Source organism: Polyodon spathula, chromosome 12 (genome assembly GCF_017654505.1).
Source record: "Polyodon spathula isolate WHYD16114869_AA chromosome 12, ASM1765450v1, whole genome shotgun sequence".
NCBI classification, from domain to species: domain Eukaryota; kingdom Metazoa; phylum Chordata; class Actinopteri; order Acipenseriformes; family Polyodontidae; genus Polyodon; species Polyodon spathula.
This window is the reverse complement of record NC_054545.1, coordinates 27,333,305-27,347,876: the sequence shown is the minus strand read 5'-3', so window position 1 is coordinate 27,347,876 and position 14,572 is coordinate 27,333,305. Positions and strand designations below refer to the sequence as shown.

The 14,572-nt window shown below is 37.4% G+C and overlaps 1 protein-coding gene across 2 annotated transcripts in view; it reads right to left on the bottom strand.

Moving 5' to 3' along the window:
- Nucleotides 1–1,541: 1,541 nt before the first annotated feature.
- The window catches only part of LOC121323967 (amyloid-beta A4 precursor protein-binding family B member 3-like), a 29,833-nt gene continuing 16,802 nt past the window's right edge, over nucleotides 1,542–14,572 (bottom strand). Inside the window, exons 4-13 of one of the 2 annotated variants that reach the window (XM_041265321.1) lie at nucleotides 14,042–14,102; nucleotides 13,463–13,609; nucleotides 12,172–12,299; nucleotides 10,734–10,739; nucleotides 8,502–8,616; nucleotides 7,374–7,461; nucleotides 6,673–6,756; nucleotides 5,484–5,599; nucleotides 3,298–3,477; nucleotides 1,542–2,877 (exon numbers count right to left, since the gene is read on the bottom strand). In XM_041265321.1, coding sequence (XP_041121255.1) covers nucleotides 2,653–2,877; nucleotides 3,298–3,477; nucleotides 5,484–5,599; nucleotides 6,673–6,756; nucleotides 7,374–7,461; nucleotides 8,502–8,616; nucleotides 10,734–10,739; nucleotides 12,172–12,299; nucleotides 13,463–13,609; nucleotides 14,042–14,102 — 1,150 coding nt within the window. In that variant the 3' untranslated portion in view covers nucleotides 1,542–2,652. The remainder of the gene's footprint in view (nucleotides 2,878–3,297; nucleotides 3,478–5,483; nucleotides 5,600–6,672; nucleotides 6,757–7,373; nucleotides 7,462–8,501; nucleotides 8,617–10,733; nucleotides 10,740–12,171; nucleotides 12,300–13,462; nucleotides 13,610–14,041; nucleotides 14,103–14,572) is intronic. The other variant, XM_041265322.1, reaches the window with a different exon arrangement.

Here is a 14,572-nt window from a genome sequence, read left to right as displayed (position 1 = left end):
CTATTTGCTCTATGTGCTTTTTCTCAATGAGTACTGTGTTGGCTGTATGCACACTTGCATGTGTCCCATTCCCGATTGCCTTTTCTTCAGGCTGTCTGCAATCTGCCCACCCAGGCTGCTGAGGTGTTTCACTTAGAAAATTAACCACAACAAGACACCATTTCACCCACGGACAGGCATAATGGAAATATTAGACTTCCAAGTAGTTTATTGTTAAAACCAACACAGACCCTTGCAAGGGTTCTCCAGCACATTGTCTAGACAATACTACAATAATAAAAATTGGATTTAAACACATTACACTCTAATATCCTTTGTTCTACTGCAATATCCTTTTCACTGTTTGTATAAATAGTAAAACCAAACTACAGCATGAACCACTATGCTCGCGTTTCAAATTAATTGGCAAGACATTTCATAAACCTGTTATCACATGCTATATAATTCAGTCATTAGCAATCTTACATTTTCTTTCCAAATACAGGAAGTCTGATATAATATTTAATAATATATTTATTAGGGATGACCAATCAGATATAGATTCATAACAGTACCCCAAATACGGATCTCTTTAGAGAAATAAGAATTAGTCATTTAGTATTACAGGACTAATACCGTGCAACATGTTGCATGCTACTTGTAGAATTCTACAGTCTGTGAGACATCCAGAAAACATTGCTATAACATTCCACCTGTTGCTCACTGCAGTGGGGTAATTTTACCACATAATTAAAAAAAAGGAAACTGTCTAAGCTAGACAATCATTTTCTTTGTTTTGTTTTAAACTTCAGTTACCGTTTACTGAATTGTATCAGCATATTTTATCATGCTATAAAAAGCAGATTTAACACAAACAGCAAACACCCCCATCCCCTTTCCCAATCACTAGATGACAGCAAAACATTTTCTACTAACTTAAAACATGTAACACATTTTACACACTCTGGTTAACCAAAAGTCTGCCATTATGTTCATGAGCCTCTCATTCTTATCTGACTTCTTATGTGTATGTTGTTATTTATTTCAGAAACTGCCACTGATTTCTAATCTCCATGGCAACCTAATGTTCATGAATAATACATCCCCATACTTTTCCAGTAATTCTTAAACTGTTCTCCGACAGTCATAGTCAACACTATTTGTCAAAATGTTTTCATACTGTGTTGGAGGGTGGTGTCTGTCTTTGAACTAAATATGTACATATTTTATCAAACAAAAACCTTGTCCATCAATAATTTGGTGGTAGGAAATTGAATTTGTTAAATGCAAATGTAACAATAGGTTTTGAAGGTCAGGATGGTGAGCCAGTGAAAATGGACAGAGTATTGTGTACTGAAAGCTTCAGTATAATTTTAATGTCCAAAATCTATACCAAACTATAACATGTAACCTCAAAAAAAAAAAAAAAAAAAAAATAATAATAATAATAATAATAATAATAATAATAATAATAATAATAATAAATAATAATAATTTCAAACAAAAACAAAATTGCATTTCTTCCAAGGATTACTATCTTTCTTTATGATCTCATTTTGTTATTTTTTTTTTATATATATTTTTTTTTTCTTAATTACTGAAATAAAAACCTGGGCCAAATTGCCAAGGCTATATATGGTTTTTATTTACACATAATTGATATAAATATTTCTCTACATTTGCTCTGTTCATTTGTATTTTCAAAAACTAGCCCGTCACACTTTGTAATTGTTGACGCAAATTGAAACGACTGTTGTCATATTATGTAATAAATCATTCAACAGTTATTACAAAACAAATGTCAGGGCCTTGTTAAAAATTGCGATGAATATGACTTCACAAACCAGACAGTGCATTTTATTTCCTAAACCATAGAGAAATGATACAATTATAGAATGAATGCAAAATTGTGCTCTCAAGCACTTCTTGGAGTTGGTGCTAAAACTGTGAAAATTATAACTGTCCTATTAAAAATGTCTGTTACGATACATGATAGAATTATACAAAAGTAAAAAATAAATACATAAATAAAATACATAACTCAACTTAATATATTTGTATAGGCTGGACAAACCTGTAAATAAGCATTACATCAATACTACATGAATTGCTAATTTTCAAAAACCAGCACCAATTTTCTTACCTATAAATGACTTTTCTATATTAAGCCAGACAAGCAATTCATTATTGAAATCACAAATTACTTTTCAATAACAGTTTACAATAAGTAGTAGGGTTTTCAACTGCATTTGAATGATTTTTTTTTTTTCATATTGAATTCCAATGAACTAATTCATGTTAACTGCCACCTCCTGTACAGCTTTACCGATTTCCGTAAAAACATGTTAAAACACATTGTTGGCGACTGAAATGCTGACTTTAGAAACATTGTTTTCCAAGGCCTGGTATTGCAGAGATGCTGCAAGAAAGTTCTACAGTATGAAAAGGTAGCTTAGGGTTAAGAATTGCACCTCATGTGTAGTGATATAAAGCCTGTTACCATCTGTAATAATTGTGATAATTGCTGATATCACAAATCCCTTAAAATAGGGAAAATCTATTCCAGGTTAATTATTTCATGTCTGTTTAAAACTACCCATCCACTTTGGGACTTTTAAAAAACTAAAAAGGGAGCCTGTGTTCTTCTCCCCTCATTTAATAACCCTGAGCTCTCTAGGGCATCTGCACTGCTGGCTGTTTGTTTCTGAAGGTCTCAAAGAAGGCCAGCAACCCTTTCTTCATGCTGGACGACCCGAATTTGGGAAGGGAGTTACCCCGACGACTGGGATTAAAGGCGGAGGTGTCCATGGAGGCGGCTCGCTTAATTTTGGCCCCGGAGCGAGAAATCTTGGACCGCAACGGAGGGGTCTGGGCCACCAAACATTTCTGGTACTGCACCTGTAACAAAAGAGAAGAAATATACATATACAGATTATTTAAACTAGAGCACAATGAAAGACTTGGGAACTTCCAACAAAATTAGAAGCATAGTTGCTTATAGGAATGTTTTCTCATTGCTGTTACTCCAATCTGTTTTTCTTTTAAAAAGGGAATCATAGGGCTAGAGTGTCAAAGCTATGTACTCATCATCAGCACAGCATATATATATTAAACTTCAGTCTACTCTCAAGCCCCCTAAATGTAATGTCTGAGTCGTATATTTCTGGTTTGATAACCTGGGTTTTGCCACCTGAATAAATCCCTCTGGTGATGATTAATAGACATGCAATTAAACTAAGGAATTGTTTGTTTGCTGTTTTATGAAATTAAATTAGGTCTCTAAGGTTATAATCTGGATTCAGTTCAGGACTTCCTTACCATGCAAGCAGCCTGCACAGCCTCTGAGATGTGGCCAGCGTCAGGCTCACACCAGAACACGCAGCACTCGAATCGCTGTCGCCCCATGTCCACAATCACAGCAAATGTGTGAGTGTCCTGCCCCACCCCCAGGAAGGTCAGGTAGCACACCTGGCATTCCCAAAATGGGTCGTCCCCATCCTGATAGAGAGAGCAAACACTGTTCATGCTAGAGATAGATGGGAAGGTTTTGTGTCAGGTTTACTTAGTATCTGTTTTTTCTGACAGGATATTACATTATATATACAGCTCTGGAAAAAATTAAGAGACAACTGAAAAATTATCAGTTTCTCTGGTTTTACTATTTATAGGTATGTGTTTGGGTAAAATGAACATTTTCGTTTTATTCTATAAACTTCTGACACCATTTCTCCCAAATTCCAAATAAAAATATTGTCATTTAGAGTATTTATTTGCAGAAAATGACAACTGGTCAAAATAACAAAAAAGATGCAGTGTTGTCAGACCTCGAATAAAGCAAAGAAAATAAGTTCAGATTCATTTTTAAACAACACAATACTAATGTTTTAACTTAGGAAGAGTTCAGAAATCAATATTTGGTGGAATAACCCTGATTTTGCATCTTGGCATGCTCTCCACCAGTTTTTCACATTGATGTTGGGTGACTTTATGCCACTCCTGGTGCAAAAATTCAAGCAGCTCGGCTTTGTTTGATGGCTTGTGACCATCCATCTTCCTCTTGATCACATTCCAGAGGTTTTCAATGTGGTTCAGGTCTGGAGATTGGGCTGGCCATGACAGGGTCTTGATCTGGTGGTACTCCATCCACACCTTGATTGACCTGGCTGAGTGGCATGGAGCATTGTCCTGCTGGAAAAACCAATCCTCAGAGTTGGGGAACATTGTCAGAGCAGAAGGAAGCAAGTTTTCTTCCAGGACAACCTTGTACTTGGCTTGATTCATGCATCCTTCACAAAGACAAATCTGCCCGATTCCAGACTTGCTGAAGCACCCCCAGATCATTACCGATCCTCCACCACATTTCACAGTGGGTGCGAGACATTGTGGCTTGTAGGCCTCTCGAGGTCTCCGTCTAACCATTAGACAACGAGGTGTTGGGCAAAGCTGAAAATTGGACTCATCTGGGGGTTCTTCACACAGCCAGGTCAATCAAGGTGTGGATGGAGGACCACCAGATCAAGACCCTGTAATGGCCGGCCCAATCTCCAGACCTGAACCTCATTGAAAACCTCTGGAATGTGATCAAGAGGAAGACGGATGGTCACAAGCCATCAAACAAAGCCGAGCTGCTTAAATTTTTGCACCAGGAGTGGTATAAAGTCACCCAACATCAATGTGAAAAACTGGGGGAGAGCATGCCAAGATGCAAAATCAAGGTTATTCCACCAAATATTGATTTCTGAACTCTTCCTAAGTTAAAACATTAGTATTGTGTTGTTTAAAAATGAATCTGAACTTATTTTCTTTGCATTATTCGAGGTCTGACAACACTGCATCTTTTTTGTTATTTTGACCAGTTGTCATTTTCTGCAAATAAATGCTCTAAATGACAATATTTTTGTTTGGAATTTGGGAGAAATGTTGTCAGTAGTTCATAGAATAAAACGAAAATGTTCATTTTACCCAAACACATACCTATAAATAGTAAAACCAGAGAAACTGATAATTTTGCAGTGGTCTCTTAATTTTTTCCAGAGCTGTATATATATATATATATATATATATATATATATATATATATATATATATATATATATATATATATATATATATATATATATAAATATATATAAAGTTTTCTAGAATCTAATTTAAGAGATTTATATCTCAGTTTTAGAATAGTGGGTAGCTTACAAGGTGACACGACAACACACACACACACACACACACACACACACACACACACACACACACACACACACACCTTAAAACGATTGTTGCGACCAAACTAATTCCATACCTCTTACCTGTCCAGCTCCTCCATCAGTTATAGTGTTTTAAAATACAAAAAATACATACTTGCTGTAATCTGTGTTTCTTTCAAAACTGCACATAGGAGACCCATGAAGCTAATAGACATAAAATCAAGTCAAACCTTCACATGCTTCACTGTCTTTTATTTGGCATGATGTGATTAATGCTCCCACTCAAGGATGCATATTTACCTCCCCTTTCCACAGTGACAAGATGGTGTCAGACACATGCAGTGCCATGGGCTCCCATCCACCTTTATCTCCTGAATTCATGATATTCTCAATTGCTCTGTTCAGCACTTCCATCCCTGCAAAAATAGTTCAAAATAATAGAGCTAACTATCATAGAGCGTAGGGGGGGTTGGGGGGGTGGTGGTGGTGAAATACCTACTGTATCAGGAGAAATCAAGAAAAACAGTGATTTACAGTGTTCGACACCTTCATTACAAAATAAAGTGCCCACATGTTTAATACATGGGAACACTCCATCCTGTATAATCCCTGGCATAATGCTTGAACCTGCACTTAGGGTTTATGTTTTGTTCTGACACATGCGGCTTTGAAGCTAAGTAAGGATTAGCCTGGACAGTAATGGGATTGGAAGACCTCCATTAAGCTCAACGCAAGCAGTGGGATGCTTGATAACTCTTACAACAATTTTGATTGGCTTCGGAATGCAAATTGAATACAAATAAATGTCTTTGTACTGCTTACGCATGACTCTCAGCATTATGCTAATTGAAGGCAGACAGTAGCAAAGCCTTTGGCTATAATAGAATCATTCTAAGATTAAGCACTGCAGTGAGAGCTGGCACTGGCTGCTGGAAGCAGTTCCTCATTAACAATAAAGGTGCTGTTATTGCCAACTGGAGTCAGGCCACAATACTGAGTGTCATGTTTCTGCAGTTCTGACACAGTTTGTCCTTACCTTAAGTTGCTGAACTATTTAGAACAGTAGATAGGGTGCCATACAATATAAATTGACATGGCACCACGAGAGGGCAGGGGGCCTGCTTTCCAGCTGTCCCCAAGTGGCTTATACCAGTATTCAGCAGACTACTGTATATATTTCATAATGTGGATTAAGAGAAAACTATTATCTGAATCGCATTGTAATTGTGAAATCTCTGAGGTAGCAAAATAATAAAAATTAATAAATAAAATCAGTTTCAGAAAGTATATATTTCTTTTTTTTTCTAGAATAGTTAGTAAAAGTAATAGTTAGCAGTTAGAGTCTATATTGAGAACACAGATGACAGGATATTTAACAGCTAAAAACCTACATTAAAATATGTAGATGATAGTAAGCGTCCCTTTAATTTTTATATAACAAAAAATGCAACAAAGTGGTCTTTTTTTATGTTTGTGTGTATTATCTTACCCATAGCCCTGGGGACAGGTAGTTGTCCAATGTACAGCACCTGAAACTTCTGAACGCTCTGTCTCACTGCATCCAGGAAAGTGACTGTGGAAAACCACAGAGCCAGAATCATTTCACACTCTGTACCATCTATGGCATGTACCATTGGATCTTAGGTTAAACCATAATGTTTCAAAGCTAAACTGTGGGATGTTTACAAAACTCTCTCTCAGTGCTGTAATTACATAATGTTGTAACACAAGGGCTAATTCTATGTAATTACACAGTAGGTACAATGTAAGAGCGGGAATCATTTGGTAATTACCCAGTTATTACAAAGTATCAACATTGACATTCATGCCTTACAATATAAAGGTTTTGTGTTATTTTATATTATTTATTATGGTCTGTGTCATCTTGTTCCAGGACCTGGTTTACTTTGTAAATAGTTTGTGTCCATCTCCACTCCAGGTATACTTCTTTACACTAACCTGTATGAATCATATTGATTCAACTGGAATTTGTAAACTAAAGCAGACTGTCATCCTGTTTCTAAATGCACATATAAAAAATGTAAGTGAAAGCCGAACGCTACTGTTAAAGTTTTTGCCAAACCCTCTCTAATCCCATAACAGCCTGCCAGGAGGTTGGATAGAACAGGCAGATCATGCAGACGCTGCTGTATTCTTGACCAAGCTCCTATAAGCCTTTTGTGGTGGTACCTTGTAGAGGTAAATCTTCAGGTGAGATGCTCTCCATTGTCAGAGACCGGGGCATGGAGGAGTGCATTGTTGCTCGTTCTGCCATTATCTAAATCAGAAGAAGACCCGCAGTCATGGCTTACTGCATGTTTTATTAGAATCTGCTTCTGTGATAACTGACTATTTATAAAGGGCTTTACTGTGAATAAATCAGGGCCTGAATAGATGCCTACATGCTTCACAATCATTTCTATGAATTAAACAGAACTTACATGTGAGGAACAATTACACTAGTTACAGTCAGACACAGTACCAGCAGACGCCATGAGAGCATCCCCTCACAGCTCTGCAAGCAAAGCTAAAGACTGACCTTAAAGAGTAAATAGCAGGGGTCCAAAAAATACAGCATTACACATGTTGCTACAACCCACGTGTTGCTACAACTGTTTAAATAACGTACCTGTCATTTTTCTTTTCGTTCTTAACATCCCGACAACTTTTTACGTTAAAGTCTCTTTTAAAAATGGGTGCACTAGTGCACTGATAGTGTAAGGGTTATTGCTAACATTGTCAAACAGGTAACACAGCAATAATGATCCATTATATGGTACGAAACAGAAAAGTCAGAGCACTTGTATGTTTGTTTGTTTTTAATCGCTCTTCCTGTAGTGATTTAGAGGACAAACCTCAAACCCCAGTGCACTAGAGTGGACATTTTGAAAAGAGCGCTGAAACACACTACAAAGTTATAAGTGTAAAAAGCTGGCAGGATGTTGACCATGAAATTAAAAATGACAGGTATGTTATTTAAACAGTTATAGCAACACCTGGGGACGTGTAACGTTATATCTTACAGAACCCTGCTACTTACTCTTTAACACGCCCTGGTATTCTGTCAAACCCAGTTTCTGATGGGGGGGTTACACTGGGGGCTAAGATGAGACCACTGATTTCATAGCACTTGGGACCTGACCTGGAATGGAACCCAGACCTTCGTATACATGAAAGTCTAATAAATTGAGCCACCTAGACCTCATTTACTTTAACTAGAAAATTGATTCAGTAAAGTCTCACAGATCTACACGCAGTCTGCACACAGAAGAGTATATTAAAAGACAGCTAACTTGGGCTCCTGAAAGGAGCGGTTACCTTTGAGCACATCTCATGGAGCTCTGTGGCGATGGCCTTTGCAGGGACGTCACAGTGGAAGACATGGCACTTCAGCATGCAGGTGTCTTTGTCACTAGCGACGAAGGCAAAATCTCTGAAGAGAGTGACAAACAAGAAAAAGGTTTTCATTTGCAAGGGCATTCAAACATGTAGAGGAGATGGGGATTGGAACAGTGTCATTCGTATACATTGATTAAAAAGTTTATTTTGTCTCTCTGAAATCTAAGACCCAGTGATGTTGCTGGAAAAAGTACAATTCATACAGTATAGAATCCTGCATGTGCTGCAGTGATTGAGAAGTTTATAATATGCATCAAGGTTTCTACACAAGAGTTTATAACCTAAACTTTGAAAATTAATAATTACTAGAGATGTATCTATTTTTAATATAACATCATTCTCAGCACACATCTTGATTATTATTGATTAAATTCAATTATTAAGCACAAATCAAAGGGAATACTTTATTAGATAACTTTCATTACCATTTACATATTAAATACTAACATGTTCACAGATCACAAGCATCACAGAGTTACTAAGTGTTTCTATAGACTTGTATTGTAGTATGCTGTATGACGGTTGCTTGTAGAGCGCCAATGATGAGTCATTTAGATCTTCTATTTAAATTTCTTTCACCATTCATTGCTGGAAACAGTCCAGCACTGTAACTGCAATGTACTTCAAAACACACACTCAATTATCTTGTATTCAGAAATATGTTCTCGTTAGACATATCTGTTTTCTAATGATAAATTAGTGTGACAAAGAGGTACAAGATTGAATGGGTAACTACACCCTTTCTACGGTTATTTTTTATTTCTGAACAATTTACATTATATACTGTGCTTGCAAAACCTTGGCAGTGCAAATGCGATCAGAATGGATTTAGCTGCCTTGCCAACTAAATCAATAAAGCTGATTGCAGGAGAACTATCACACAAAATCTATTCAATCCATTCATTCCATTAAAGGATCTGTGAATTCTTTAAGGTCGGAATAAAATTATTTGATATCAAATCTGGTTAAAACTGAAGGGAGAAAAATAATTTGATGGCTCTGTTTTATTTGAGTGCTTCATTCATCTAAACACATCAACGTATTCAACAGACAGCATGTCTTTAACACTAATCTAGTTAAGTATTTATAATCCCATTGCAACCGCAGAATTGTTAGTCTTCATCAGTTAATTCCATAGCAAATATTCCTTTGAATGCTGTGCTTTTCTTCATGTGTGTCTTAAAGAGTAACCATGGGTCTGCGACAGGGTTGGCTGATGTGGGGACATCAGGCCAGAATGCAAGAACTGCAGAGACACAGATAATGCGGTGCCAAAAAGGTGCTGCGGCACCGTTTATTTAAACACAAAGAAATCAAATATTTAAATAAAAACAACACTGCTCACAGAGCAAAATAAAATAATAAACAAGTCACAAACACAAAATATAAGTCTAATAAGCAGGTCAGGCTGGGCAGCAGCCTTCACTGATCCTACTTTTAGTTTCCTTCTTACTTTTGTTACTTTTTGCTTTCTCTATCATTCCCGTTCCTCCTCTCAAACACCCACCTACTCTCTAGCTCGAGTAGGGAAAATGGCAGGGTTTTTATACTGGTGACCATCTCCTGATTAGCAACAAATAATTAACTCGGGAGATGGTCACCTTCTGCACGAGGTTATCTGGATGGGGCTTCCCCATCCACACTGGCAAACCATAACAAAACTTGGCTTTTCGCCATCACATATATATATATATATATATATATATATATATATATATATATATATATATATATATATATATATATATATATATATATATATATATAATAAAACAAAACAGATAAAAAATAATCCACACTAAAAACACAGGGGCCTAGGGGTACCCCGCTGTAAAATAAATAAATACAAAAACAAAACACCACATTTTATGGCAACGCTTGGCCCCGCCCCTTTTCATGTGCAGGGCTCCTGGCCCTGTCACAGGGTCTTATCTTAACTAGTGTTTTCTTCTTGTTGTTAAAAGCACTTTGTAGATCATTTAAACTATTTTCTGTTTCAGTAATCACACCTTGGTTTTAAATTTCAGAAGTTTAAAGCATCTTTGTGGCCTCAATATAGATCTCAAGTTCATTACTACTTTTTGACTAAAACATAACAAGAAAGTCTTTACTTTCAAACAGTTTCATGAAAGATATGTAGAAAGGTATTACCTGTCTCTGTCGCAATGGAAGCAGGCAGAAAAAAAGGAAAGAAAAAACAAAACACATTGTTTAAATGAGCCATGACTGATGTTCTTTCATTGTAAACATCTCCTGTGGTGTCTACTAATTATATTGCATTCCCTTGTGTCAAATAATAGGGAATTTAAGTGTCTGAGGAAAAATGCAATAAAACATTATGTTCCCCAGAAGCCACAACCACCAGTTCAGATATATTTTTAAACACACGCGTTTAACATCTTACTGTGGCGTTATATTCAGGAAGGAGTGCTCTTCAGGCTCCTAGCCCCAGCAGAATTCTTAGCATGATTGAATGCCAGAGCTTTCCGCCTTCCGCAGGGGGGCTTGCAGTTCCTCCATTAATTCCCTAGTTACATTTCTCAGTTGCGCCATTTGTTCTGTTTGCAACAATTTTCATTTCCACCCACTACCAAACCAAATGTGACTCTTGATTGCTTACTTGACTGCTTGGGCCTAAATCTGAAACAAGGGCAAAGTCTGGCCTGATGTTTCTGAACAAATAATAAGACTAACAGGAAACATCTGAATTGCAGGTAGGAACGGTTAAATTATTTGAGTTTGTTGTTCTAGATGGTTCTTGTTTTAAAATCAAAGCCATTAGTCAAAGTAAACACATGTTGTCTTGTCTAAGAAAGTGGCATTAATGGTAGTGATGGATAAGAAATTCCATGCCTGTTAGAAATCCACTAGCATAATGACAATTCAGTGCTCAGTAGTCTGTTGTTGTTTTTTTTAAATCTGCACCATTTTGGTTATCAATTTCATTAAAAAAATAGCCAGTACAGTACATCAGTGAAGTTTACTAACTATTAATGTGTCATTGTATGAGACTGAGGGAGGGATAGTTCACTTATTAAACACGAGTCCCATGAATCAATCTCTCCCTCTCCCTCTCTCTCTCTCTCCTTGTTCCCCTGCCTTCCAACACTGCAGTGCTAAGCAGTATTGTGAGAGTTCCTACAGACTTATACTGCAGGAAAGTAACAGGTCTATGGTTACCTACACAATTCTTACAGTAATTACTTTTCTGAACAACAGCAAAACCTCAGGAGTGCCAATATGAGCAGAAATAGAACTCAGTGTCTAACCACTAAGCTCTTTAGTTCTCCCTCCTTTTTCGTGCCTGTTCTATGGTCGTGTTTAAGTGAATCAGCAGATCACATAAACTGCAGTAACACACTGTCAAGCTTTCAGGATCTGCAAGGTTTTAAAAGCGTATCTGCATATAAATAATGAAAAGCTGTTGTCTATTGCAGCAAATCAATACTCCTCTTTGCAGATTTTAATAAAATTTGCAGCAGTTTTCTGTGGACTCCCAGAGGAAGGACTTTTCGTAAATTTGGAGGCAGGCTCCCTTTGTAGATACTGCCTGTTTGTTCTGCTTTCCTCCTCAGCAGATTTCACTGACCTGCCATTGTTGCAGCCCACGCCCCACACTCGGATATGGATGATTGGCTGGCAGTGGATGAGGCTGTGGTCCACTGGGTCGACCAGGCTGAGGGTGTCCTTCTTGAGAATCATCACCATGTCCTGACCCTGAGGGGGGCAGAGACACGTTCCCTCAATTAAATATGCTTTATTTGGTTTAAACGGTTTTATTTTTCACCAATGAGGTGGTTTGTCTTCCTTAATCCTTTAGCGCAAAAGGCGCAACCACATTTCAAAGCTGGCTGATGGGATTCTGGTATTTTGGTCCTCTACTTATATTTATTTTTTATGTAGCTGGGACTGGGATGTCAACCAACAATCTTATGTGCCTCTACTGGCTGCACTAAAAGATGCCGGCTCAGTGTTAAGAGTAATACTTTAATACAGCTGGTGTCAGCCTCAAGAGAAGTGACCTTTTAACTCTGGTTTCTCTACACTAACGTCATATGGACCAAAGAAAACATAGTAAAACTTTTAAGTATAGAAGGCAAACTTTTCAACATACAGTACTTCTTTTTAAAAATCATTGATTTATGGATAAATCAGACTCAGTATTCAGGAATAGCAGAATGTATTCTGGTATCTGCAGCAACCGCTTTATATCATCTGAACTATAAACAATGGGGTCATGATCTACTGCTTCTGATTAATGGATTTCCTTGAACATGAATTGGAAATAAGTTTGTACCTAACTGTGGATTTGTGTAAATTTGTATCCATATCAGATCATCTGTTCTTGAGAAAGGCAAATAGATGCCCAGGATCTACAAACATTCCACTGTTCCATTCAATGTCTCTAACCATTAATAACTTTAAAAACACAATCATGAGACAGAGTAAACATTATTGCATTCATTAAGTTTTAACATCCATTTTACTACCTCTTATAAATGCTAGCAACATGATCACATGTTTCTGTGTAAAGCTTTTCGTTCTGTGCATCAATTTGAAATATACAGATATGTGAAAGATCTCGTTATAGCAGTGAAAAGTCTTGGAGCTTCCTGGTACCAAATCATTTCCTGTTCTGTGGTTCAGTTCCACTCCAATGGACTACCTGCCATCAGGCCATGTGACCTACCACAAAGGAAATGATAAGATGCCTGGAAAAAAATTGGATTTGATTTGAAAACCCCAAATTACAGTATACAATACAAGCAAAGAACCAAAAGATTTTCAGCACCAGAAAGGTAGGAGCAGTTGTAATGCTGATAATACTACAAGAGGTATGATGATCTGACTAGCCTGCACTCCAATTCCCCACACTGTACCTCTCCCCAGGCCCCCATGGTGTCCCGGTCCTCACACTTGCTGTGGGACAGCTGCTGGATACAGTTATTGACGGCGAGGCTGCTCTTCCCTGGAGTCAGGTCTTCCTCTGGGATCTCCACCCAGCCCAGCGAGCGCACCGCAAAACACTACAAAAGGGAGACGGGCCAACATGCAATCAGATATGGAGTAGGCACATGTAAGCATATACGTGCAGGGAATCCAGCAAAAGAGCAACATTCACCGAACATCTGGCAAATTCTTTTAACTTTCTGTTCTTTTACAGTTCTCTCCATCTATTTCATCATTTACACATTTGAAAAAATCCTGAAATATTGAATGCCGTAAATTACAGCACATGTACAATTAATTATCACATGATTTTAATTGAATAAGCGGTCTAGCTATGTGTAAAAACTTTAATTGTGCCATACTGTACATACAGACGGACAGACTGGATGAATGTGCCACCATACGTTTCAAGATTGTTTCTATGTCCTTATTATAAAGTTTAATCACAGTTGGATAAAAGATTGTCTAGACGTACAGGTGCTCCACTGTGTTATTGGATGTGGTGGTACCTTGGAGTCGGGGTCACTGTTGGTCCCGAAATAATCCTCCTCCTGCCAGGGATGTGAGCTCCTGTAACACAAAGACACGCCCATTAGCCCAGCTATAATTCGACTGAAAACGAACAAGGCTGCTGACACATTATCCAGCCTCCTGTTATTACTCTAAAATAAACCACATGCTGTGGGTCACCTTCGCTTATTGAAAAAGATTTAATAATTCAAGTGCAGCATTATGGTCCGCTTGTACATTACAGAGGCGACTTTGTTTACAATGTAAGCAAAGCTTCAATAAAGTGTGGGATAGTGTGCAGAATGTCCAGCTGAAAATGAATCTAACAAACAAACAAACAAGAAATATTTCTTACTTCATGAAATACATGATAGTGCTGAGACAAATATTTAAATACCCCCAAAAAACACTGCTTGTATTCAGTGTTAAAATGACCATGTTCATACTAGTTCATGTAACACAATGTACAACTGACTGGATCAAAACCATATCAGGCAAAGGAAACCAATGCAAAAATGAAATATGAAATA